Here is a 27,978-nt window from a genome sequence, read left to right on the forward strand (position 1 = left end):
ACTTCATCTCCTTGCATGATGGTTTTACTAATGTACTTATGTGCTTCATCTATATCTATTTTTGCCTGGATTTCTTTTCATGTCTCCTAAGTTATATAGGTAAAATGGGAAAGAACAACCGAGACATTTACAGCCACCTGCAAAGCCAATCTTACAGAATAGTCAGGTTTGAAGACTGAATGCAATGCCAGCTAAAAGCACAGAGACTTAATAAAGCCTAATTCCTTGTATTGAGACAGTAGATATTACAAATACTTAAAGACACTTCACATTAAAATCTTTTTAAAGGTAATTATAATACCATGTGCAATGATGCTATTATCCAAAAACATTTTTTTTGAGGTAAGATGTTGCTATTTAGCCCCAGCTAGCCTTGAACTCAGGACCCTCTTATCTTAGCCTTCAAGTGAAAGGATCCCAGATGCCCATCCCTAACAAAATTTTCAACAGTTCTGTATAATAACAAATAGGGTTTAAGTCTATCTTTTCTAGATATATACTACCAGTCTCAAATATTGTATATTAAAACTCTATAACATGTTTGGATAGGGATATGAGGTTATGAAGGATCTCTAAAAGAATTTGGGAAATTAAAAATAAACACTGCACAATTTTAAGTGAACACTCAAATAAGATAAACAGTAGATCAAATTCATTGCACAATGAGGAAGACAGAAGCAAAACCAATCGATTGATACTAAGTGGTTTGTAATAAAAATATTTTCCTTGTCCCTTAGAAGAGTGACTTTCAATTTTCGTTTTTTAATCTGAGCCTAAAATGTCCAGTGTAGGAAGGACCTGAAAAAGCACCTCACATAACACCCAATGAAGCAGCATGGGAAGGCAGCAAGACCATTTCTCTGGGAAGCACAGTTAACCAGTTAAGCCACCAAATAAGACCTCGTATAAAAGATCTTAGCGTAATCAGAACTCTTTAAGCCAGAGGGAATGACTCCCAACCCCACTCTGGGAAATGGGTTGTCTACTCAACTTGGTAGGGTTGCTGTCCCCTCAAATCAGTTACAGTTAAGAACGATTTCCATAATAACACTCTTGCACTGCTCCCTAAAACCAGGGAATACGAAGACCTGAGGTGCCTGTTTGTCAGGAATCACAAATACAAACAAACAAACAGGCAAACCAAAATTCAAAGCAAAAGAGATTAAGAAAAGTGCTCAGCAGGGCAGGCATGAGATACACGATAACCCCACAGGCTCCTATCCCATCCACAGCAGACTGCTCCTCTGAAGGAATTGCAAGAACTTCTCTGTAGTTTAAATTTAATAATCAGAAATCTTGCCAGGACCAGATAAAAGAATTTGCTGTGTAGCCTGACTACTATATCTGACCATTAAAGACCATGGCAGAGAGGAATGACACCTGAACTTTGTCCTCTGACCCACCCTGTACTCACACACACTGCATATACCTGCCCAACAATGATAAGATGATATATGTATTTATTTTTGGTTTTTCAAGATAGAGTTCTATGAAATCCTGGCTTTGTAGGCCTTGAACTCACAGACACCTGCCTCATTCTGCCTCCCAAGTGCTAGGAATAAAGGCATGTAGCATAAAGGCATGTATCATCATGTTTGCCTAAAATATATTTTTTAAGTAAATAAGAAAAATTAAAGTTAAAAGAATAAAATTATCAATTTTAATTTAAATGCCTGTGCTAGAGAAGAAAGGGTATTTTGCTTTTTTTTTGTTGTTGGTATTTCCTTTGTTTGTTTTTGTTTCTTTGAGACAGGGTTTCTCTATTTAACAGCCCTGGCTTTCCTGGAACTCACTCTGTAGACCAGGTTAGCCTTGATCTCAGAGATCTGCCTGCCTCTGCCTCCCGGATGCTGGTACTAAAGGAGTGTGCCACCACACCTGGCAAGAAGAAAGTTTTAACAGGCATTAATTTTCTTATTTTTAATAAGAATGATGTTTTTGAATGTTTATCAGCTAGTTCTGATTGCTTGATTTCTGTGCTTATTTTTATTTTTTGAGATAGCACTCCATTCTACAACACAGGCTGGCCTCAAGTTCACTGCACTTTTCTTGCCTCGGCCTCCAAAATGCTAGGACTACATGTCTGAACCACTATAACCTGCTTTCTGATTGTTAATTCTGCAGCAAGATTGCCTAAAAGAACAAAGACACTTGTCAACCTCGGTGATCTGAGTTGTACTGAGGACCCCCACATAGTGGGAAGAGACGCAGCTTCTGAAATTTGTCCTCTGACTTCTACGAGCATGCAGTGATATGTGTGTCTGTACATGTTCATGGATGCACACACAAATGTTTGAATTCTCTCAGTGTTTGAATTCTCTCAAGAAAGCCATTTAAAACATAAAGTTTTCAAATATAAAACAAATTGTTTTAATGCTGATGTCTAACGACTTTTAGAAAATGTAGTCGTAAAGAGTCACATAAATGTATTTGGCTTTAGGAAAAGGGCTGTTTTTGGTTTGTGGAGCCAAAGTCTCTATTCTAGCCTAGGGTGCCTCAGCCTCAATGTACAATTGAGACGAATCTCTGACTAATCCTCCTGCTTCAACCTCCTGGGTCCTGAGATTAAAGATGTACCAGTCTAGTGTTTACTTTGACTGCCATACTTGTCTACATATATGAGTGTATATGTGTGACTGTATGCAAGGTCTTAACATGTTTTCTTTCTTACTTTGTAAGTTAATTCTAAGCTCCATGCATGTGCTTGGGTAACATGAACATTCTAAGAAAATCAGCCAGAGAACAGTTTATATGTCAAGTCCTGTGCAAGCACAAGGCCCTGTGAATACGAACTCTCTCAGCAGATCATCCAGCCGCCTCAGCTGTTCCGCAGTTGACTTCGTTTCCTCTTCTAGCTGTTTAACCAGCTTTTCACTCTGCTCCTCCTTCTGCTGGACGGCATCCAGCTCATCCAGGGCAAGCTTCAACTGTTCTTTAAAGACATTCCTCTCGGAGGTCATTTCCTCTTGAAATGAGCAGAGCTGCTGCTGAAGATGAGCAGACAGTTCCTGCATTCAGACAGGTGACCACAAAATAATTAGACATGGCGCCATGACCTTCCGTGGAGACACGGTCAAGTACGGAAACTAAGGAAGTTTAAAGAAAACACACAAAGTACAAATACCATATTCACTTTCCCCAGATTATAAATTATAATTTAACAATGTGGAAAACATAATTCTAGCTTTTTTTAGTGTAAAACTGTCACACTGCCTTCTTTATATCTGATTTACAATTGACTTTTATACATATTTTAATATATTCCATTTTCATATATACTCCAATATACTCTATTCAGATATGGTAAAAATATATTATGATCTCAATGTTACATAAAATATATAAGATACACACATTTCAAAGTTATTTAATAAGACGTCACCAAGAAAAAAAAAATACTAAATTCCAGATTTGAAGTGCATCCTAGTTTTCACAGGTCCCTATCCCAATCTCATATTTCCTTTCTAGAGATAACTTTTGGTTTAGAGGACACAGTCCCAATATATTTTCATACATGTATACACTTTTTGAGGGGCAATGCTATATATTCTCTTTATGTCAAAATCCTGTAAAATCATAAAAATAGCTGACATCTTTTAAGGTCAATGTGTATTAACCTATTGAACCCCTTTCATATCTATTGCCCCAAAATATATCACGTGAGTGCATGTTTGTTCTTATTGATTCGGCCTTCATCAAAGTGTCACAGTGAAATTGCGTAGTTTCTGCAAATCTCTATTCTCTTGATTACTATAGAGATTGTTTCATGTTTACAAGTTACATGAATGTCGTGTTAGAATTGTCTCTTTCTATTCCATGACCATGTTTGTTTGTTTGTATTTTTTAGTGCCCCCTTCCCCCCTTTTATTACACATTCATTTTCTTTCTTTGCTGTCCTGGAATTTACTCTGTAGAGGAGGTTGGCCTTGAACTTGCAGAGGCACCTGCCTCTGCCTCTTGAGTACTGGAATTAAAGGTGTATGCCAGCATGCCCAGCCTGAATATTCTTTTAAAGATAATTATAAATACGCATCTCATTGACTTAATATAATAAACATATACCAATATTTGTGGCTAAACATTAAAACACAAGGGTTTTCTGACACAAACAATTATGATATAAAACATAGTTGTTTTTTGTTTTTTTTTGTTTTTTTTTAAAGAAACAGAAATAAATGTAGTCAGCTACCTTTTCTTGCTGCAGAAGTGACTGGCTTTGCAATTCATTTTGTTGCAGCTTTTCATATTCTTGCCTTTCTAGAAGCAGCTTCTCTGTTAGAACCTGCATCTCAGCACTGAGGCTTTCAGCCCTTTCTCTGTCCTTGCTGACGAGATCATCTGTAAGAGGAAAGCAGGAAACATCCACCACTAACTACTGTTGAGGGATCACTTCCTGTAATATCCTGTCACTCTGGCATTCTATACAGATAAAGCATTTCCAAAGAGGGGGACGATTATAGTCATTGCCTTATTACATTCCCGACACAGATAGTTAGCTTTGAGTTTGTACCAATTACAAATGTCACTCAGAGAAGTCATCAACTAATACAACTGTTTTCAATCAAAGAAAACAGTGTGTTGAAATGAATAGAAATCCCTATACTGTCATAAAACTTTTCAAATATAGCACATGGGTTTTTATTGTTATTCATATAATTATGAAAATGTCGTGTTCATACAGCTTCATTTTTATAAATAGCATATCTAAGTCTTCACAGAGCAAAGCGATAGAAATAGCACAGTACCTCTTTCTGCTTCAAGCAGCTGACATTTAACAGTCAGGTCTTCTATTTGCTTAGAAAAGGAAACCTTTTCCTCAAGAGATTGCTTAAGGCATAAAATCTCACGATCCTTCTCTTTCAAATCTTCTTCTAACTGGGCAATATCTAGTTTGTATTTTTCCACTTGATCAGATGCACAGCTATATTAAAAGATATTTTGAAATAAAGTTCTCTTAAGATACTGGAAAAACATGTTCAACAAAATAAGATGCTTTTGTTTTTTATGAGCCAAAAGCAAAAAAACCCAAAAAACAAAAAAACCCACAAAAAACAAACAAAACAAAACAAACCAACCAAACAAACAAACAAAAAAACCCACCAAAAAACTGATACTGGGCCTGGAGAGATGGCTCTGTGGTTAAAAGCACTGACTGCTCTTCCAGAGGTGCTGAGTTCAAATCCCAGCAACCACATGGTGCTTCAAAACCATTTATAATGAGATCTGATGCCCTCTTCTGGTGTGTCTGAAGGCAGTTACAGTGTACTTATATATAATAAGTAAATAAATCTTTAAAAACAAAACAAAACAAGACAAACTGATACTGATTCTAGGGCTTCCCATATGCCAGGCAAGTGCCCTACCAACAAAGTCAAACCCCAAACCAGTGAAGTTCATTTTATTTATTAATGAACTTTATTATTAATTTTAATTTCAATTATTTATTTGTTCAATATGTGTGAGTGTTTGCCTACGTGTATGTGTGTTTGTGTATGCAGTGGCCACAGAGGCCAAAAGATGGCATCAGATAGATTCCTCTGGGGACTGGAGTTACATTTACAGATGGTTGTGAGCCACCCCGTGGGTGCTGGGAAATGAAATGGATCTTCTGGAAAGGCTGCCAGTGCTCTGAACTGCTGAGCCATCTCTTCAGCATGGAAGTTAATTTTAAAGCTACTATTGATATTACCTAATTTCTTCTATGTATTCTAAGAGTTTTTCTGTTTCAGATTTTTCATCGATCTTTTCTTTCTCTATTGAAACACTGAAAAAACAAAGAAAAGAGGAAAAAGTAAATACATATGGCTCACTTATTTAATAACCATGCATAGTACTTAATAGATGTTAAGTATTATTTTGTCAGGTAAAATAACTCTAGAGGCCAAATTCTTTCGATTTCATGTGAGTTTTTTCAGATTAGCAGCTTAGATCGACACAGAAGATTAGATGTTTTACATTAATAAATTTTCCAAACATGATCTGTTAAAAGAGCTGTGACAAGAACCTCTCTATAAATCAGAAATCATCTTATTTTGCAACCTTCTGAGTTCATCCTTCCCTAAAGCACATTTTATGCACCAGAAGGCTTTTGTTCAAGGCAGTATGATATTCAGTTACTTATATGGTTTCTGCTCTTCCAGATGACCTAGTTTGAGGAATGAATAACACTTAAATAGACACTTCATAATAGAAGATATGTAAGGTCTATAAATACACATAACAGTACTTAACATTAAAAAGAAATTAAAGTAACAAATTATTGCCAGGTTGTATGGCACAGGTCTATAAATCCTAGCAACATTGGAGGTTGAAGGAGGAGGATCTAGACTATGAAGACATCCTGGGCTACTTGAGACCCAGGACCTTGTTTCAAACAGGAAGAACAAAGACAAATGACAGATTAGCATGTTGCGCCATTAGAAAGGAGAAAAGAGATGAGCAGTATCAAACAGTATGAACACAGAACAATTCTACAGACAATACTTTCGTGCAGAGTTGTAAAGCAGCACAGCTCTGTGTACATGTGGTATGTAAGTGGTGTGTGTGGTATGTTTATGTATGCATGGACACACAACCATGCGTGCTTATGGAGGCTAGAAGCCAACATCAGGTGGCCTCTTCTGTTGCATTTGACCTTATTTTTAGAGACAGTGTTTCTCAATGTAGAGCTCATTGTTTTGGCTACACTGGTGGTCCAATAGGCAGCCAACATCTACTTGTCTCTGCTCACCAGTACTGAGGTTATAGACACATCCCCCTGGGCCCAGTACTCTATGTGTGAACTGGGGATCTAAATTTGGGTCCTCTGGATTGTCCAGCAGATACTTTGTTCAATGAACATCTCCCAGCGCTTATGTTCAGTAAATATGATTCTGATTTGAGACTCCCACTCCTATATACTTACTAGAGATACTATAGTAATATCTTATAGTAGATAAGTATATAATAGTAAAGATACAAGGCTACAGAAACAGCATTCCCAGGGGTGAAAATGTTTTCACAAGTGTATATGGCTATGATGTTATCAAACTATAAACATATGATCTCTACATTGTACTATGTTGTATGAAACTTTTAGCTCAGTAATTTTTTTTTACAAAGTAATAATTGGACATGAATCCTATCTTCCTGGGTTTCAGTTTGAGGTAGTTTTAGACAACTATTTCAGTATAATGATGCTAGAAGAAAGATTTTAAGATCTTCCCTGCTTATTAAAACTAAAGATACATAAAAGTAGTGAAAGGTAAACACATTCACTCTGTTTGAGAATGATTAGGATTTAACTGGCATTTAAGGGGTCAAGTAAAGGCAATGAACAAAGTAGTAACTTTGGGGTTTACACAAAACACAAAAGGGTTAACAACTTGCTGCAGGTTTATTAAAAGGAGAATAAAAGTCAGAGCAGAAATGAACAAAATGGAGACTAAACAAAGCTTACTTGGTAGCCATAATTCACTTTGACCTCCTGATGCTCCAGTCACCACCTCAGAATGCTGCAGCATTCTATCTGGCTCGTTTCATTGATCCCTTGAAATTTTTTGTTTAAAAGTTTCCAAAGACCCATCCTCACAGGCCTACTTCCTCCAGCTCTGCCCCGTAACGTTCCACAGCCTTCCAACAGCATGACCAACTGATAACAGGTTCAACACCTTGTATGGGTCATGTGCCATTCACAACCACAAACAAGAGGCGATCCATTTTCTACAGTAAAAATTATAAATTTGATCACACTGTAAACCCTGAGACTGTGTTGTTTACTGTTTCTAGTTGTGATGTGGCTTAACCCTAGCACGAGGCTTTAATCTAAGAGCTTTCTGCTTACTGTAAATAGGATTAAATAAAGTAAACCACAGGCTAAGGGCAAGCAACCAGGTAACAGGGCATGAACACAGGAAAAAACATAGAGAAGAGGAAGTCAGGAGGATGGATAGACACACACAGGAAATAGAAGTGAGGGGTTTTTTTTTGCTATGGTGTGGAGAAGGAGAATTTCCTTGAGGAAGAAGATCAGCTGAGTGATGGGTGCTTTCTCTGTCTCTCTGAGTTAGCAAGCTTTCACCCCCGCATACAAGTTCCTGAGTAAAACTGAACAATTAAGATTTTGTTAAAAAACAGCAATAAAATATCGATATACACATTTTAAGAGATATAATTCTCCATATTTATAGATGGCAAAAATCAATATTGTTATATTAAAAGCTTAGAGCCAAGAGAGCAACAGACACACCCATAGCACAAGCACTGGGGACAGGAGAATCCTCATAAACCATGCTGGGAACAATGAATCCTCAGGCAGAAAAATGAGGGTTAGGACACTTTCACCCATCAACTTCCAAAGTCAACTCAAAATGAACTATGTATTTAACACTTAAAACTACTAGCACACACTCAGGGGTAATGCTTCAGGACACTGGAACTTGCAAGTGTGTTTTTGTGTGCATAAATCCTTAGAGCAGAAAAGGCAAAAGCAAAAGCAAAACTAGATAAATGTAACGACATCAACATTCTAGACGGCAAAGGAAGTAACTGAATGATGAGACCACTTAACAGAATTGGAGAAGATACTCGCGAAGTCTACCTCTAATAAGTTTTGATACTGTGGTGGTTTGAGTAGTAATGGCCCTCAGAGACTATGTGTTTGAATACTTGGCCCACAGGGAGCAGCACTATTAGGTGTGGCCTTGTTGGAAGAAGCGTTGTCCCTGTGGAGGTAGGATTTCAGGTCCTATAAGCTTAAATTAGGCCTAGTGTGGTACACAGTCTCCTTCTGCTGCCTGTGGATCAAGATGTAGAACTCTCAGCTCCTTCTCTAACACCATGTCTGCCTGCAGGCTGCCATGCTTCCTGCCATGATAATAATAAGCCTCTGAATCTATAAGCCAGCCCCAACTAAATGTTCTCCTTTATAAGAGTTGCTGTGGTCATGCTATCCCTTCACATCAATAGAAACCCTAACTAAGACAAATACTTAGCTTATATAAGGAGCTTTCAATAGTAAAATAAATAAATAAATAAATAAATTAATTAATTAAAAAATGGGCAATAGATATAAATGCATATTTTTTTTTCAAAAAATGGGAATAAAAAACAAAATAAAGTATTAATTCACCAAAGACTGGTCATTAAAACAGAATTAGTGCATATAAATTTATATTTGTGCATGTGTGCACAAGCCCACATGTGCGCGCACGCACACACACACACACACACACACACACACACACACACACACACACACACACAGCATGTTCATGTTTAATACTAATAAAAGAAAAAGACTATCAACTTCAAAGTGTGGGTCCATAGGAAGGATTATAAGGAAGGTATCTGGGAGGGGCTAAAGAGAGGAAGTAATATAATTCTATTTCAATTAAAAATATACTTAAAACAGAGTGATCATTAAAAGGACTAGGGCTGCAGAGATAGTCCAGTGGTTAAGAGTATGTGTTGCAGCCACCAAACTAGATAAGATGGATGAAGCAAAGAAGTGCAGGCTGACAGGAACCAGATGTAGATCGCTCCTGAGAGACACAGCCAGAATATGGCAAATACATAGGCAAATGCCAGCAGCAAACCACTGAACTGAGAATGGGACCCCCGTTGAAGGAATCAGAGAAAGGACTGAAAGAGCTTGAAGGGGCTCGAGACCCCATATGTACAACAATGCCAAGCAACCAGAGCTTCCAGGGACTAAGCCACTACCTAAAGACTATACATGGACTGACCCTGGGCTCCAACCTCATAGGTAGCAATGAATATCCTAGTAAGAGCACCAGTGGAAGGGGAAGCCCTTGGTCCTGCCAAGACTGAACCCCCAGTGAACGTGATTGTTAGGGGGAGGGTGGTAATGGGGAAAGAATGGGGAGGGGAACACCCACATAGAAGGGGAGGGGGAGGGGTTAGGGGGGATGTTTGCCTGGAAACCGGGAAAGGGAATAGCAATTAAAATGTAAATAAGAAATACCCAATTTAATAAAGATGGAGAAAAAAAAGCTTAAAAACAGAAAAACGAGTGAGAAAATAGGTTTTATAAAACCTATTTTAAGGCCTATTTATTAAATGTTCTATTTAGGTTCTGTGAAAGGTAAGGTTGATGTATGTTTTTAGTTTTTAAAAATAAGTCTTCTATTTCAAGTACTTATTAAAATTTCTTTCCTGTGGGGAGCAACGAAAAAAAAAAAAAAAAAAAAAAAAAGAGTATGTGTTGCTCTTGTGGGTGATCCAGGTTCAGTTCCTAGCAGCATATGATGGTTAATGACATTTGTAGTTCCAGTCACAAAAAATTTCTTTCTGGATTCTGTGTAAACTCTCCGTAAATGATGCACAGATACAATTGTAGGCACCCTGTTCCCATCACTGCACCAAGAAAGAGAGAAAGAGAGAGGGAGAGAAAGAGAGAGAGAGAGAGGGAGAGGGAGAGGAAGAGGGAGGGAGAGAGAGAGAGAGAGAGAGAGAGAGAGAGAGAGAGAGAGAGAGAATGAATATTGAAGATTGTTTAGCAGCTAAGAGTTCTCATTCTCTTACAGAGGGACTCAATTCACAGCATTCAAATGGGGATCACAACTATCCACAGCTACAGTTCCAGGGGATGCAATGTCTTTTTCTGACCACCATGGGCACCAGGCATACACATGGTGCAAATTCATACACACAGGCAAAATATTCACACACACAAAGATAAATAAAAGAACTGAAGTTAACAAGTGCTGGTAAGCATGGAAAGAAAAGGAACCTTGGTATACTGGTGATAGGAAAGTCATTTGGTATAGTTATGGAAAACAGAATGTAGGGATATATATATATATATGTATATATATATACACATATATATGTAAAAGAAAACAAAACTGAAAATAAACTACCATAAGAGCAAAAATTCCATTTGTGGGTACATAGGCAAAGAAAACAAATAACGGTTTGTTTCTATCAGCACTATCCACAGGAGCCATGTAGGAGAAGCCATGGACGAATAGGTAAGGAGATGTACACTGGTACAGGACGGAAAAGTAAGCAGATATAAACAGTGCGGTTTGTGACAGCATGGATGGAACTGGAATTCCGTATGTCAAATGAAGTAAGGGAGGCACAGAAAGACAAATACCATCACACAAAATTGTAAAATTCAAAAACTGATTATCCTAGACCACTGGTTAGTTCTTACGACATAGTGATGCAGCTCCCAGGCTGGGTCAAGTAAGGACTGGTGGCAGGTGCAAGTAGGGGCTGGGATGCCGCCCTTGAGAAGAAAATGTTTTTCTCACTTGGCCTTAAACTATGTTCTGCTGTGTCCTGTTTCTGTGGAAGCTATTGTCACGCTCTCTTGGTAATGGCGAGTATACTTTGATAAGAAGAGGGGTGATTTTTTTTATGTGAAAATTTTGAGAAGAAACCTTTGTTTAGTCGTATTTCTTTGTTTAGACTTGCCTCAGTTGTACCTGATATTGTGGGAATAACGATCTTATGGTATCTTGCCAAAATGGAAATTGTAGTAATGCATATTCATATCTATATAAGGATTAATAAAGCTTGCAACTGCGTGCAGCTGCTTCTGCCTTTGCTCTGCATCCCCTGTATCCTGGTGGTTTGCGATTGTACCCAGGGCCCCCAACACACTAGACATTGACAGTAAAGCTGGGAAAGCAGGGGAAGCTCAGCATATGAATGGTTGGTCACGGGGCATGTTTGGTCAATGAGTTCTAATATAGACAGGAGCAGGAAGTTGGTGTGCTACAGTAAGGTGAGGACAGACTTTATAACTCAAAAAGCTAGGCTGTTTTCACTATAAAGAAATGAAGAGATTCAGATGTTTAATTTCATTCTCTCATTAAAAATATGTATGTACATTGAACCATTAGAAAGAACCCTGTTAATCTCTATGGTTTGAGACAGCAGTGAAATACTGGAAGATCAAGACATTGTCACAGTCAACAATCTTTTTCGTTGTACCACTTACAGTTTTCCCTCCAGCTGTACTATTTTCCCCTTAGACTCAATGAGGTCCTTCTGAGTGGCCTGCAGCTTCAGCTCCATGCCTTCCTGTTTAGCCATCATGCTCTGCACAACAGAGATAACTATTTTAGGAAATGAGACATTCTTAGGTCCCCAGAGTCAACGGGCAGATACACACCAGAGGAAGCACTCACCCTCATCTTTGTCTCTCTCTTATTTCTCAGTTTCATCAATTCCAGGCTTAGAGTTCTCATATTCTTTTGGTGAGCATCTTCAGAAAACTACAATAAACATATAAGAACTGGGTATCTATTCTGTCACATCATATATACATATAATTACGTAAGGCAGGTGTGGTATCACACGCCTGTGATCTCAGTGCTTAAGAGGCAGAGGCAAGGGTGATCAAGAACTCAAGACCAGTTTGGACTTCATGAGACCTGGTCTCCAAAACAAAACATCCAAGAAAAAGAATCACTTAAATACCAACTGAGGGAGTTGGGCGATGTTTGCCCTCGCCTTCAATCCCAGCTCTTAGAAGGCAGAGTCAGGAGGATCTCTGAGTTTGAGCTGCTAGCTGTGTGACAGAGAGAAGAGTTTTGAGCATACCATGCGCCAGCACCATCGTCTCCTGTCTTCTTCCGTTTCTGGTTTATCACTGAAACAGTCTAAGTGGTCGCTCACTGGTATTTCTAGAAAGGCCTTTGTAAGGTCTAAGGCGAGCCTCACAAAGACTTGTGAACTATGTTTGCCAGACTAGTCTCAGCTACCTGGGACATCTGAAGTGTGTAGGATATGATGCCTACTCAGGGCCTTCGAGGTCAGACTGCCCCTTGGGCTCTAATACGCTTTTTACTGTGTCCATAGTGAGCATGTACTCCCACAGCAAAGCTTGTCACAGGCCCTGAATTCAATCAGACAGCGACTTGTCTCTTCCCTCTATTTCTACCATTGGTTAATGGAAGTATATTATATTTAGGACCTATCAGGACATCGCTTACTTACATACACAATTTATGTTTTGAGCACACACACTCCATTATTGCCAACTGCATTCCCTGAAAACCCTTAAAAGAGTAAGTTTTTTTGTTGTTTTGAGACATGTTGCCATGTAGTGTAGGCTGGCCTCAAACCCTCCTGCTTTAGCTTCTGAGTGCAGTATTACTCCTATGTGACACTACATCTTTTTCAGGGGAAGATTTTTTTTTAAAAAAGAGACTTTAAAATGTAAATTCTGTCATACTCTTTGATGGTTATATTTACTGGGGTGTAGCAGGGGTGAGAAAATATCGGACATCAAAACAAAAAGCTGGGTTTATTTAACCTATGCCCATCCCCCTTTAAGTAAAAAGAGAAGGTAAGACTCTCCTACAGAAGTGGGCTAACATTTAAGTAGTTAACAGTCACAGCCAGACTAATGCTTGCCCTTGTCTACTACATTGCAGACTATCTCTCTGCTTTGTGTGATCAGGACCAGTGAGGGCATGAACTCCTCTACTGACAGTGTCAGTGAATAACCAGCTCCAACTGCACTCACAAGCGTCACAGCTTAACCTGCCAGCAACCTGAGCGTTAGTTAAATGCTTATCAACCATTCGGTTCTGCTGTTATCTATCACACAGTTTAGTACCTTAGACTTTAGGAGCTCGTTGGCTCTGGTCAGCTCAGTAAGCCGCTTTTCCAGTGAAGCATTACTGGCAGACAGAGATGTTTTCTCTCTGACTGCTGCATTTAGCTTCGCTTCTGTCTTCTCCAACTCAGACTCCATGTCCTGGATCCGTTTGTCCTGAGTCCCTCGCTCTTGCAAAAGAACACGAATCTGGAAGAAAATGAGAAGATAAACACATGATTGATCCTAGTGGTACCAGAAGCCTCAAAACAAGCAAACCTACATTTTGATATGGTGTTCAGATATCCTTATTGTACTTGCTACTTGAATAATCATATTTCACTTTGGCACATCTTAAAGATATGCTCTATAAATTCAGGATTAGCATTTGAGAGGCAGAAGCAGGCAGATACTTCTGTGTTTTTTCAGGCCTGGCTGGTCTACCAGGCCACTTGGAGCCACTGAAAACCTGTCTCAAACACACACTGTCACACATAAACACACAAACACCACCAACAAAATACAGTGATTTTTAATTGCCATAAACTTATAAGATAGCTCTATTTAGTCACTTAAAACTTACAACAATTCTTGTTTTTGCTGGTCCTAATTACACAAATCATAGCTTGAAGTGTTAAATATTTTGAGAAAGTGGAGTCCTCAGAATTTAACAGGCAGCTGTGAGGCATCGGTTGCTTTGCTCCTACTAGTTAAAGAAACAGCAGCAAAATGAAGAAGCTAACATTTGCCAATAGGAAGCAAGGGCTGCTGCAGAAACATGAGTTGGGAGTTTAGAGCTCCAGGAGCCATGTAAATGCCACTAAGGCGTTGTGGCCCATTTCTAATCCCAGTGCATTGGATGGAAACAGATCTCTGGAGCAAGCTAGCTGGACAGACCAGGTGAAATGATGAGCTCAGGTTCTGAGAAACCCTGCCTCAATATTTGAAGGTGGAGAGAAGGTGGAACACACTGGCTTCCACATCCACACACATGTGAACACATATACATACAAGTATGTATACCAAACACACATGAAAAAATCTGTGCAATAGCTTACCAACCTAAAATCTGATGCAAATACTAAGTCCTGATCTCGGTAGTGCCACTCAATCATAACAATGAGCCAATCTCCGCATGTGCAAGCATCAGACACAAAGGCCTCACTGCCATGGAGCCTCAATAAAGACATCAACATTACAGTAAACGAGACCAGAGCTTAGGCCAAGGAACCATTTCCTAAAGGTTCTGATCAGAATGACATGTTTACCTCACCGCACAACTGCTCAAATTGCTAGAATCTAAGCCTACAAGTCTATATAATTCTCTTTCTGTTAGTTGAAAGTAAGGCTTACCTCTTTTTCTAATCTCTTCACATCTTTATCATTCTTCTGAGACTCCTTCTGTTTAAAAGTCAAAGAACAATTATAAATTTACATGCCACAACATCATAGCCCAATCTGCTATTTAATTATTTCTGGTCATTTTCCAAACTAAAAAAGAATTCACATGTATGTGTGTTTTGCCTGCCTATATGACTGTGGAGCATGTATGTGTCTGGTGCCTGCAGAGGCCAGAGTTTTTAGTCTTTTTGAGACACCTCATTACACAGTACTTGCTGACCACGAAGTCACAATCTTAACTTTTAAGGGCTGGGATTGAAACTGCATACCAACATACCCATCTTTGTATCTATTTTAAGCACTGTAGAAGGTCATGAAATATTTTATAAGCAATTTTTGTGAGACAGAAATTAGTTTTTGTTTTGTTTTGTTGTTTTTTGAGACAGGGTTTGTCCTGGCTGTCCTGGTACTCTGTACACTAGGCTGGCCTTGAATTCACAGAGATCTGCCTGCCTTTGATTGCAAGTGCTGGGATCAAAGGTTTGTGTCACCACTTCCCTCTAAAAAAATTTTTTTTAAAGAATTTATTTATTTATTTTAAGTATATGAGTACACTGTCGCTGTTTTCAGACTCACCAGAAGAGGGCATCAGATCCCATTACAGATGGTTGTGAGCCACCATGTGGTTGCTGGGAATTGAACTCAGGACCTCTGAAAGAGCAGCCAGCGCTCTTAACCACTGAGCCATCTCTCCAGCCCCTAAAATATTATTAAAACCTGGAAATATTTCAGTTTTCAAAATTTCAGGCCATTAGAAAAATAGTTTTTCCATTACAATATATGTGGAGTTCTGTGACTAAAACTTCAGTTTCCATTTTAACACTAGGCAGCAGCAAATTTGAAATAATTATGCCACCTAACAAAAAAAATCTTTTAAAGAAAAATCATTTTAAAGTTTACTCCCCAACCCAATTAGATTCAAAGAAAGTAAAGAAATTGTAACCTCATAACTTATGATCTTTTTTTCCCATGGGATTTATTTACATAAGACAATCTTTACATAATCTTGTGTATAAAACCTTTCTGACACAATGAAAGAAAATGTAGTTTATACAGCATTAAAAATATGTCAGCTTGGCTGGAGAGATGGCTCAGTGGTTAAGAACACGGATTGCTCTTCCAGAGGTCCTGAGTTCAATTCCCAGCAACCACATGGTGGCTCACAACCATCTATAATGAGATCTGGAATCATCTTCTGGCCTGCAGGCACACATGCAGACAGAAAGCTGTATGATGTATACATAATAAATAAATATTTAAAAAAAAGTCAACTTTATTCACTTCAGAACTGATGGCATTTTCTACTAGAAAAGGTCTATCATTTGGTAAATCTGTGCATACCCATATATATAGTATCTATGAGAGTTTGTGAGTTCTATAATTCAGTTAAAAATTTAAAATTTGTTTCACCAAAAAATTCAAGTCATGTCATTTATATCCATTCCTATAAAACAACACATGACTGCTATAAAAAAATAACATAAGCCAAATATGTACTTCAATTTTCTAATACTAGTATAAATTTACGAGTACAAAAATTCAATTGAGTTGTCTTATTTGTACTCATGTTTCAGACCTACTAACACATATCAAATCAAATTAAATGCATTTTGAGGGAAGGCGTTCAAGCCGGGGTTTGTCTGTATAGCCCCTGGCTGTTCTGAACTCACTCTGTATAGCAGGCTGGCCTTGGTCTCAGAGATCTGCCTGCCTCTGCCTCCCTAGGGCTAAAATTAAAGTCCTGTGCCACCACTTCTCGGTTTAAATTAAAAAATTTTGGGCTGGAGAGATGGCTCAGCGGTTAAGGGCACCCGACTACTCTTCCAGAGATCCTGAGTTCAATTCCCAGCAACCACATGGTGGCTTACAACCATCTGTAAAGAGATCTGATGCCTTCTTCTGGTGTATCTGAAGACAGCTACAGTGTACTTATATATAATAAATGAATAAATCTTTAAAAATTTTTGTCAAACATATTTATGTACATTTTATAAAAAATAGTTAGCTTGTTTTCTTTAAAAAAAATAGACATTTTCTAAATACAGGATTGATTTAGTGGTGAATCAGTTGCCTACCATGTATAAGTTCTGGTCTGGTTTCCCAGTACCACACACAAAAAAGATGGAGAACTAAAAACATAGGTTCCTAGGACAGGAGAGATGGCTCGGCAGTTAAAAACACTCAGTGCTCTTTTAGAGGACCCCTGTTTGGTTCTTAGCATCTATGCTGGCGGCTCACGATTACAGATTATCTGTTACCCAGCTCCATGTACTGGACACTGTCTTCCCGCCTTCATGGGCATCGCATGCATATACATATGCTCACACACCAGAGCTACTAGTGTCACTATTACTGTTAGGCTTACCATTGCTGTGAAGAAACACCATGACCAGAAGCAATTTGGGGAGGAAGGGGTTTATTTTGCTTACTATCAATTCATCATTGAAGAAAATCAGGGTAGCTACTCAAACAAGGTAGGAACCTGGAGGCAAAGGCTGATGCAGAGGTCATGGAGGGGTGCTGCTTACTGGCTTACTCCTCCTCATGGCTTACTTAGCCTGCTTTCTTATAGCAGCACTCAGGCCCAGTAGTCCTGGGATGGCTCACAATGGACTAAGTCCTCTCACATAAATCACTAATTAAGAGAATACCCTATCCCAGAGGCCAATTTTATGGAGGTGACCTCCTCTCAGATGACCATAGATTATATTGTGTCAGCTGACTAATACTAAGTCGGCACTAGTCACATTTCAAGTACTCAGTAGCCATTCATATTAGTTCCACAATAGATGGCATAGTTCTATATTACAGAATAAGAGTCCTTAGTAACTGCCAAATAAATCAACAGTATATTGGTTATAAGAAAATATTTGTTAATCTCTGCAACCCTAACAAAGTGACACTCTTAGGAACTAATGACAAACTGTAGGGCCTTGGATAAACAACACTGTATAGCCCTTAGGAGTTGTGTTGCTCTTTTTCTTTTTAAATTTTCTGAGAAAGGGTCTCGCACAACCCAGGCTAGCCTTGAGTTCTATGTAGCCAAGACTTGCCTTCAGATCTGCAATGACAAGTCCTCCTGACTCAGCTACTCAAGTGTTAGCATCAAAGGCTCATGCCACATTGCCAGCTCTGTTGAGAAGAATTTAATCTACTGTACAATGGTTTGAGTAACAGCCTTTTAGTCACTGATATTTTAATTTTTCTTTTGTTCACTCATACTTACGCTTCCCCACCCAAAAAAAAAAAAATCAGAAAAGCTAACATGAACAGATAGATGAAAGACGAAGAAACAAACGCAACTCTGATGGTGAAGACAAACCAAAGCATGGCACGTTTGCAAAGGCTTACAGGTGACTATCAGATTTGTGTCTATGAAGAAACGTCTTTGTAATTGTAAACCAGGAGCACATTCAAAGAGATTCCCTAATAACATAGGCAGAATGGAAAACTTGCAAGAGTTCTAATGATACTTATTTCATTAACTGTTTTTCATTCGTTTTATTAATTAAAGATAGGTTTTTAAACTACAGTTCCAAGTGCTGGGACCTGAAGCCAGGTCTACTGAGGAGCAATGAGTGCTCCAATCGAGCTAACTCTCAAGTCCCAACTTACTCCTGAATATGATTCACACATAGCCATTTTAATCCAACACAGTATCGTACAGGTATGCAGTCAGTGACAGAAAGAATATACCAATGGAGATATTTCTCACCTTTGACACCAACGTCTTTGCTTTTTTAGCAGAAGCAAGCAAGGTCGTATCTTTGTCAATGTTAAGATTTTGTTGAGACTCTGGGAAAAAAAAATCAACACGGCCACTATTGATGTTTACATGTTATAACCAAATATAATAAAATTTCCAAACTTGCTGCAGACAATAAGGTATGTTTTCCTTTGGATTGTACAATTCAAATAATTACTTGCACAATTATTTGTTATAGACCTTTCCGATATTCTCTATTTTCAAAAGAAAAAAATATTTTTTAAAACAAATACACGTGTGTGTGTGTGTGTTGGGGGTATGTGTACTTGATGCTAGCAATGTGAGAGCAGTATGGGTTCTTAACTACTGAGCTAGCTCCCCAACCACTTCCCGACAGTCCCAACATTCTGACAGAAAGGAAAAGCAAATCATTACAAGGAAAACTACCTGTAAATGCCTGGCTTACGTTCTCTCTTACATACAGTGTAACTGGAGCTAGCACTCTGTACACGGTTCTTTCATAAAATATACCTAATAAGGATATGAGGATATACTTTGGACCACGAAACTCTGGACGTCTAACGCATTTTAAAATGTCAATAGTACTGCTTGTATCAGCTTATAAGGCCAGCTAACCGTTGTTTGTTTAAGGACCCATTACCTCTTTGGTTTTTAAATCTTTGTGATTTCTGAAAAGACACTGGTCCTTTAGTTGATTCTGAAGTTTTAACATCGTAAGCACCTGGAGATGGAGCACAACCTATAGAAAAAACAAAATAGCAGTGTTTCACTGAATGTTATTTATCACTACTATTAGTATATTAGCAATACTTATAAGAAGAATCTATAACCTTAAGTTAAACTAGTGATTCTCAACCTTCCCTTCTGCAAAGTTACTTACATGGGGGTAACCCCCCAGCCATAAATTATTTTTATTGCAACTTCATATTGTAATTTTGTTACTGTCATGAATTGTAATATAAATATCTAAATAATAATGGGTGATCTTGAGAAAGGGTCTCACCTGTTTTTGAATCTCTTAAGACATAAAAATGTTCTCATTCAAGACAATCCAGGTCTCACGTGTTTTTGAATCTCTTAAGACATAAAAATGTTCTCATTCAAGACAATCAAATCAGCTAATAAAGTTAATGGGCTATACGAGGTTGATATTACATCAAATAAAACCTTCAAGCTTCCAGACTTCCAGCCATATAGAAACCATAGTCTGCTTTCCATTTTGTTCAGCCAATTCTCATTTACCTTTTAGATCTCAATCAGGACATTACTTACTTCTAGCTTTTGCAGGGTCCCCCCCCAAAAAAATCAGGCTAGAAAATTCTCATAGCACCATCTAGCTTTCCCAACAATAACTTCTTAAGCTTTCATAAAGACTCATTTACTCTATTTCCACATTAGACAAAACTGCTTGCAATCTGGGAGTTGCTTCTACTGTTCTAGTATGTAGCTCATAGTTGTGTTTAGCAGTATAGAAAAAAAAATTGTTTGGGATGTGGGAACGGACTGGGCCTTTGTAATTAGCCACATGAGGACTCAAAATAAGCTGCATATGACAAGCTACAAAAAATACTGTGCCAGACACTGTAGACCTATAGAGAACACATCGAATAAAAAACACTAAACTCCCTCCTCTTCTCCGGATGCTTTAAGTCTCCTTGAGGTAGGGAGGGGGAAAAACGGTTATGAAGATTACTGGATTAGATGAGGCTGCTATGGACTCACAAATATTAAATATCTGAACCTATTATCTTTCATCCTGTAAGCCTTAACTACTGCTCCTTAAAACCAAACAGCAGCTGAGCCACGTGTGTTGCCCAGGTCTCTTAAGTTTCAGTACTTGGGAGGTGACAGCTATATGAAACCTTGTCTCAAAACAAAAAGAGTCTACCCTGTTCTGCAGAACCTAAGTTGTTTGAATACCCTGGAAATGGTGTGGCCCCTGAGCTGGATGAATCTGATCACTGACCTTGTGAATGGAGTAGTGTTGCTAGAAACCACTGATGTAGACTATTAACCACACATGCCTCAGAGGATATATAATGGCCTTTCATGTTCAGCTCCATCACTTAACTTGCTGGCTTTAAAATACAGTCAGAAACTTCCTCAATGTTCTTATTTATAAAGAGTACAGCTTTGATACTTTTCTCATCTGCCTGTTCAAAGGATGCTATCACCTCATACCCAAGGCCCTGCTTATTGTGCTTATACACCACAGTCCTTGAGAGCACAGGAGCCTGGGTTCCCACTCCATTTCTGTCAATTTAGTTTCATAACACTGAGCAGATTTCATTCTCATTTTTCTTTTACTTGCAATTGTTATTAATTTTTGCAGGCAGGGTCACTGAGAGGCTTTCTGTATAGGTCTGGAACATGTACTTCTTACAGGTGAAAACATTAAAAATTACTTTATTCGAACTTTTTAAATGCTACCACCACCTACACTCAATTTACTCTGCCATGTACACACCAAGTTCCAGCACCTTACCGTTAAAAGACTGAACAATGTTAAGAATTGTTTCATGAGTAGAAAAGAATCCTTGGGCAGCTGAACTGATTTCTCAGTCTTCGTGCTTTTACATCTGAATGTAATGTCAAAGTAGAAAATTCTAACGAGGGCAACTTTTTAAAAGGTACGCAGTGCCTGGCAATTCCTAATCCCCTTCAATCAGCTATAGTTTGTCCATGGCGTTGATAGCTTATTTTAGAATTTCGCGCTTGAAGGCTCGCTGAGCGCAGGGAAGATTCCATTTCACTTACAACCGCATCTCCACCATCCTATACAGCGCTTGCCCAATGTTTACTGCGTGAATTTGGAGAAAATACAAACACCAACCCAGCCCTAATCTGGCTTCCGGATGACGGGGGAACGAGGGCGCAAACCCCTTCCCACCCTGTTCCCGCACCCATACGCACCCGAAGGGTCATTGAATCTTTTCAGGGGCGCCTTAGGGAAGGACATTCTAGCGCCTGGGTCCAGATGCAACAGCGACGAAACGCCCTAGCAAACTGTCAACTCGCCTGAATTCAAATTTACCCCAACGTCCCCAGCGTCAGCCAATCAGAAAGTCTAAATTTAGCTGGCTAATCCTGCACCGATGAAAGAGCATGCGCACGAGATTTCTACTGCTGCCCAATCGGGAGGTCTGTAAGTTTAAGCTGGTACCCAATAAGAGACTGTCCCTGTTCGCCGCTGCAAACAGGTCCATCCAATCACGTCTGGTGTTACTCAAATTCCCTGGATCGCACAGTTCGCGCAAGCGCACTTCACAGGTCTTTAGACGCGTCCGAATTTTGGCGTCACACAGATTAAAAGATCGCCGGCACTTGTCTCCTTTGTTCCAGCGTCAGCGTTCTTGGGATGTCAACAACTCTAGGCTGCCGGTTTTTCCCACCAGGTCTCGCGAGTGTCTTAAATGGGCTCTGAAAGGGAAAAATTTGAACACTCGGACACGCCGGGTTTGGACTCTTGCGCATGTGCAGTGACCCCAAGGCGCGGAGGGCAAACCCTGAGTCGAGTCCCGCCGGTGTAGTGCTCTCCCGGAGCAGTGTCCCTGCGTGGCATCTTCAGAATGTCTGCCCCGTTTGAGGAGCGCAGCGGGGTAGTTCCCTGCGCGACTCCGTGGGGACAGTGGTACCAGACCCTGGAGGAGGTGTTTATTGAAGTCCAGGTGCCCCCGGGCACTCGCGCGCAGGACATCCAGTGTGGCCTGCAGAGTCGGCACGTGGCTCTGGCCGTGGGTGGCCGCGAGATCCTCAAGGTAGCAAGCCAGGGCTTGTCCCGAGTTCCTTCTTCTGGCTTCCCCGCACCCTGAGTCCTAAAATTCACGGTGTCAGAGGGATGACTGCTGGGTGTGGCAAGGTTAGTTCCTGGCTGGCAGAAAGAAAGCGGTAATTTGTTCTGACGAGGGGTCTCAACGGAGCACCCCACCCACAGGACAGATCTTGCGCGGGAAGAAAGGCAAAGATTTTGTTTTCCACTTTATTTGTAAAATAGTTTTGGGGTGCTTTTAATTCCCCTGGAGTTCCCGACAGAAGGCTAAGTAGGTCAAAAGAACAAATATGCATCCTCTAGCACTGATGTGAGTCCCAGAGACTTATACAAAAGGTTTCTGAACTCTGTTCCTGATGTGTAGGCTAATACAGGCAGTTACAAGCAAGGATAGGGTAATTGGATGAAGATTCAAAGATGGTCAGATTGGTTTACTAAATAACAACTTCCTTACATGTTGACCTTCAAGATAATGAAGATAACTTGACATCAATTCTGTAATATGTGATTAGATTCTTTTTAAGAAACTGGCTTTTTCCTAGTGCCAGCTTCTCAAAAGAGATTGAATTAACTTTAATAACGTTAACTTTAAGAGATTTTTAAGGCAGGTATTGTGGCTCGAACTTTTAATCCTAGCATTTGGGAACCACAGGCAGGTAAATGTCTTTGAATTAGGCCAGACAGACAGATCTACTAAGCCAGCTCCATGACTACATAGGGCAGTGGTTCTCAACCTTTCTAATGCTGTGAGCCTTTAATAATGTTCCTCATGTTGTGGTGAGCCTCCAGCCATAAGATTAGTTTCCTTGATACTTCCTAAGCGTAATTTTGCAGTTATGAATCTGCAATTAAATATCTGGTATGCAGGATATCTTATATGTAACCTCCAAAGAGGTTGAGATGCATTGGTTGGAAGCTGGTAGACACACCCTGCTTCAAGAAAAAAGAATAGTCACCAGGTGGTGTTTGTACACACCTTTAATCTCAGCACTCAGAAGTCAGGGACAGGATTTCTGTGAGTTTGAGGAGAGAGTTTGAGTCTCTTGGTCTACAGAGCAAGTTCCAGGACAGCCAGGGCTACACAGAGAAACCCCCCTGCCCAACAAACAAAAAAAAACCCAAACAGAAGAAAGGAGAACAAAAAAATAGAGCACATTTTTCTAGTTTCATCAGGAGTCCCTGTCTTGTTCATATTCATTTTATAGGTTAATTTAACATTCTATCATAAGGAGTAGTATGTCTTCTCCTGTTTGGTTTACTGGTCCCTGTGGGTTTGGTTTTTTTTTTTCCCCCCACGATTAAGTTGTCAAATTTGTAACCTAGACCCCCTTTCATTCATTAGGAGGAAGTTCAAGGTTGAACACTTAAAAGTAGGGGAAATTGGCCTAAGATGTGCCTTAGCTTGAGATGAGCCAAATCTTAGTGATGAGAATTTATTAAACTTAATGAAATATTGTAATTTTATTACCTTACATTTATTTTCCAGGGGAAATTGTTTGACTCTACAATTGCTGATGAAGGAACATGGACTTTGGGTAAGAGTAATCTGTGATGATTCATAACATTTTAAAAAATTGAGTCATGGTATCATTTTTCCTATATATTAAGTCTTGTCTTTGTTGCTATGAAAGATGGAGAAAAGCGTTGGGAACAGTTGTCTATCAAAATTACCTACCAGCCTTCAGGAAATACAGTGTTCAACTATGCACTGTGATTTCTCTGTAACTTCTTTCTTATTTTTATCCTAGAGGATAGAAAGATGGTCCGCATCGTCCTGACAAAAACCAAGAGAGATGCTGCAAACTGTTGGACTTCCCTTCTAGAATCTGAATATGCAGCCGACCCCTGGGTGCAAGACCAAATGCAGAGGAAACTTACGTTAGAGCGATTCCAGAAAGAGGTAAGTCAGACGCACAAGTATTCTAAGGCATATGAAGTTGTACGGAGCCTTTTGGTGAATTTGAAAGTGAATGGCCAGAAAATTGCCTATTACACAGGTTTCAAATTTCACAAATGTATGCATTTGTTGTGAGACTGATTGCTGAATGCATATACGTAATTCATGAATGATAAACCAAAAGGATTGGACCACTATAGGTACACAGTATAAAAAGGAGATTTCCCTTCAGTGGATTCCCCACCTCTTGCCTCATTCTCTTGATCGGCCTCTTTAAGGGCAGTTTCCATCCTCATCATGCTCACTTCCAAAAATATGTCTGACTTAGACTTCTCCAGTTACTTCTGCACAAAAACCTTTTTCTGTCTGTCAGATGTTACGTGTCCAAGGTGAGCAAACTAATTTTGCTCCCACATTTACTCTTCCTTTTCATTTTAGTTAATGGAGCCTAGTTGTTCATGATTAGGGGTTGGGAGGAGGGGGTTGAGAGAAGGCACTTGCCATGTGAGCATGAGGACCAGAGGCTGCTGAGGATCCTCAGAAACCATGCAAAGCGGGACAGGCACGGTCGCCGTACTAGATCCCAGCATTCCTGAGGCAGAGAAAGGATTTCCCGGGGAAACTGTCTAGACTGCCAAGAGTTTCTAAGCTAGGGGTTTATTGAGAGACCCTCCCTCAATAAATGAAGCAGGGAGAGCAAATGAGGAAGACACCCGATGTGTACATTAGTCCTATATGCCAGCCTGCACACCATCCAGTGACTCTTAGGAAGTCTCATTAGCATTGCCTTCCACTCCCATTCACAATGTTACCACTTCACACTGCCGCATCTGCCAGCACTCTGGTCTGGATTACTTGAATAAAATGTTTACTAGCCTCCTGGACTCGGACTGTAGCAAGTAAAGAAGTCTTGATAGGGCAAGTCAGACCAATGCATTGTTCTCAGCAATTGTGATGATTGATAGTTACTTTCTTGCCTTACCCTTCCTTTGTGTTTCTGAGACTGTCTCACTGTGTGTGTAGCAGGCTGGCCTTCGTTAAAGAGATATGTCTCCCAAGTACTGGGATTAAAGATGTATACCGGCATGCCTGCTCTCCACGATGATTCTAACTGGAGTGCTCTGTACCTTTCAGCTCAGTGCGCAGTAAAACACATTCGACTATTCCCTTAAAGTCTGTAATTTTCTCTCCTAATTATTTCTTCTGCTTACCTATATTCCCTGCTTACCTTTTTTATAGCACTTACAAGCTTTAACACACTAAGTCAGGTTGGCAAAATGTGGCCTGGGGATACTGGGCCCACTGCATGTCTCTGCAGGTTTTACTGAGATACCTGTGTTTATTCATCAGGATGCTACTTTACACACATAGCAGCTGAGGTCACGTAGTCTGCAAAGTCTAAAGTGATTACTACCTGACTCTTGTTCAAGTCAGACTTCCCTAAGTTCTGTCTTTGGTATTTACATTTCATATTTGTGTGTCCCTAGTGCCATGTTAGCTCCCCTAGAACATTTTGTTTGAAATCCACATTTGTTTAAATGGTACTTTCCAAATAGTTCAGAAATCCCATTAAACAAATGAAATTTCCCCCTGAGAAGTCTAAAGCTTGAATGAGTACTTCATATATATAATATGTGTCAGTATGCTAGTATACACACAGTTCTTAGAACCCTGTATGGCATATAGTAAGCTTCAAGACGTTGCTGTTAGCTGAGCTTGGTGATATTCACCTTTAATTCCAGCAGAACTTCAAGTTCAAGGCCAGCCTGGGTGACATAGCTACACCAGGTCTCAGAAAAATTAAAAATTAAAATTAAAAAGCTCAGCATAAGCTTTGCGCAGTGGCAGTATCGAGCCAATGAGGTTTATCCGAGGCGCGATTATTGCTAATTGAAAAAGCTCAGCATAGAGTACTTGCTTAGTTTGCAGGAGGCCCTGTGTTCAAACTATAATAAGCTCTCCAGAAAAGAAAAAGCTTTTAAAATCTATTTATACAAATAAACATTTTATTTGTTTCATTATACTGTTAACTATCGTCACAGGTATCACTCTTCTAAGTCTTTACACATCTGGAAGTTGAGGGGGCCTCTTAGTTTTACCTTGGGTGATTTTAGTCAAGGTTGATATTATTCCTTAATTTTTGATTTATATTTTTGTCAATTATGAATTTAACTTATCCTTGTAAGTTTTAATATTTTATGTCTTTCAGAATCCTGGGTTTGACTTTAGTGGAGCAGAAATCTCAGGGAACTACACAAAAGGTGGACCAGATTTCTCAAACCTTGAGAAATGACTGCTGTTGAGTAGTTTCTGTCTGTCTGTCTGTCCGTGGATCCTGGCAGGTGCTGGCAACTTAATGCAGCTGATGATGTGACGGACGAGACACCCAATGTCTACAGTAAAAAGATTGCAAAGTGTATTTCAGTATGCTTGTGAAAGATTACATTCAGATACGATTTGCGTAGGACATAGAGCAGCTCTGCTGTGGATAGATGGTAACTTTTATTGCTCTGCATTAAGTTTTATATGCTACATTTTCCTAATTTCATATTTAATTGTATTTTTACTACAAAAACATTGGAGTACAAATCATATGAAATGAAAAGGTGCCTTCATGGAAAAATATTTTTTTGTGTGTGTGTGATGCAAAAATAATGTTCAGTAAATTTCTGAGTAAGAATTGTGTACCCCTTTGTCTAGATATGCTTGTCTGTACACAGAAAGTACAGAACTGAAAATTTTTTTAAGAAAGGAAAAAAGTACACTGAAATCCTTTGGATAACTTGAGTTAGTAAAAAATTCTAACTGGTTTGGTGCTGCCTAAGTGATTATGTCAAGAAATTGAAAACTGATAAAACCCTAACAACATAAGAGAAGTTAATTGCCTCTTACTGTCAAAAAACAATTTAGGCCCCTGAGTGTAGGCCACAGGCTTCATTTAATTTCAGTGATTCAGATAAAGTGGTCTGGAAAAAAAATTCTTTCATTTTCTTTGTGTTTTTTAAATCTTGAAAAAAATCGAAATGTGTAAAAAGCTTACAAGTCAAATATTAACAGATTGAAATCTTACACTTTTTCTAATAAATTGACATGTTGTCACCTCAATATTTTTCTTTTTCTTTTCTTCAAAAGAGTATGTTCTCAACAATGCAGCCATTAAAGCTAGAAAATCAACATGGACATGGTACTACTGTTTCGTCCTCAGCGCTGTGCCATTTATGCTGAGCTAATATCTACAGTGCCCTTTAAATAAGAGAGTTCTGTCTTCAGGATGTGCTGTACCAGCACAGGACTGGAGTTCACTTCAGCCTGGAACAAGTTCCCACTTTTTCCTTGGCTTTTACCGCTTTGATCTTTTCCCATGACAGCATCCTGCTGGGCAGGGTTGCCTCCAGCTCATGGTGATATTCTGGCTGTAGCTCCAGGGCCAATGAGTGGAGGTATGCCCCTGTGCCTGGCTTAGCTTTTGCACTTGAAAAGGATGGGAATTTTGTCTGTTGACTGTTCAGGATTAGGTCTGTTGTCTAGCTACAATATTCCTGCATCCCGTACCCTATCACGAATTAAGAATTTTGCCCTGTTGCTGATGGCTGACGGTGTTGCCTTGGTCAGGGAGTAAGGTAGTA

General features: G+C 39.4%; 2 protein-coding genes and 1 pseudogene across 5 annotated transcripts in view; 2 read left to right on the forward strand and 1 right to left on the reverse strand.

The window, feature by feature from the left end:
- Hmmr (hyaluronan-mediated motility receptor) overlaps positions 1-21,694 on the reverse strand; it is a 29,964-nt gene extending 8,270 nt beyond the window's left edge. The window contains 11 exon segments of one of the 3 annotated variants that reach the window (NR_190859.1): positions 2,794-3,008; positions 4,190-4,338; positions 4,746-4,921; positions 5,690-5,764; positions 11,954-12,071; positions 12,144-12,230; positions 13,580-13,768; positions 14,912-14,959; positions 18,675-18,754; positions 19,327-19,425; positions 21,600-21,694. Coding sequence is in view for 2 of the 3 variants with exons in the window: in NM_012964.3 (NP_037096.3) it covers positions 2,794-3,008; positions 4,190-4,338; positions 4,746-4,921; positions 5,690-5,764; positions 11,954-12,054; positions 12,144-12,230; positions 13,580-13,768; positions 14,912-14,959; positions 18,675-18,754; positions 19,327-19,425; positions 21,600-21,645 (1,265 nt within the window). In the remaining variant the exon portion in view is untranslated. 3 annotated transcript variants of the gene reach the window in all.
- A 278-nt stretch (positions 21,695-21,972) lies between these two features.
- On the forward strand, positions 21,973-27,457 carry Nudcd2 (NudC domain containing 2). Of its 2 annotated transcripts, none has more exons than NM_001009621.2 (4): positions 21,973-22,444; positions 23,942-23,990; positions 24,204-24,355; positions 26,562-27,457. In NM_001009621.2, the coding sequence occupies exons 1-4, from the start codon at positions 22,256-22,258 to the stop codon at positions 26,643-26,645; spliced, it is 474 nt and encodes a 157-aa protein (NP_001009621.1). In that variant the 5' UTR covers positions 21,973-22,255; the 3' UTR covers positions 26,646-27,457. The 2 variants fall into 2 exon arrangements, with proteins under 2 accessions (NP_001009621.1, XP_087426374.1); XM_087570248.1 differs by having other exon boundaries at positions 22,174-22,545.
- Positions 26,183-26,250, forward strand: LOC120095494 (U4 spliceosomal RNA; annotated as a pseudogene).
- Positions 27,458-27,978: the final 521 nt, after the last annotated feature.

The sequence above is a fragment of the Rattus norvegicus genome, chromosome 10, assembly GCF_021556685.1.
Source record: "Rattus norvegicus strain SHRSP/BbbUtx chromosome 10, alternate assembly SHRSP_T2T, whole genome shotgun sequence".
Classification (NCBI taxonomy): domain Eukaryota; kingdom Metazoa; phylum Chordata; class Mammalia; order Rodentia; family Muridae; genus Rattus; species Rattus norvegicus.

Coding starts and splice junctions, on each gene's coding strand:
- Nudcd2 (NM_001009621.2), top strand. CDS start 22,256: ATGTCTGCCCCGTTTGAGGAGCGCAGCGGGGTAGTTCCCTGCGCGACT. Junction 23,991..24,203: donor TGAAGGAACATGGACTTTGG/GTAAGAGTAATC, acceptor TTTTTATCCTAG/AGGATAGAAAGATGGTCCGC. Junction 24,356..26,561: donor TAGAGCGATTCCAGAAAGAG/GTAAGTCAGACG, acceptor TATGTCTTTCAG/AATCCTGGGTTTGACTTTAG.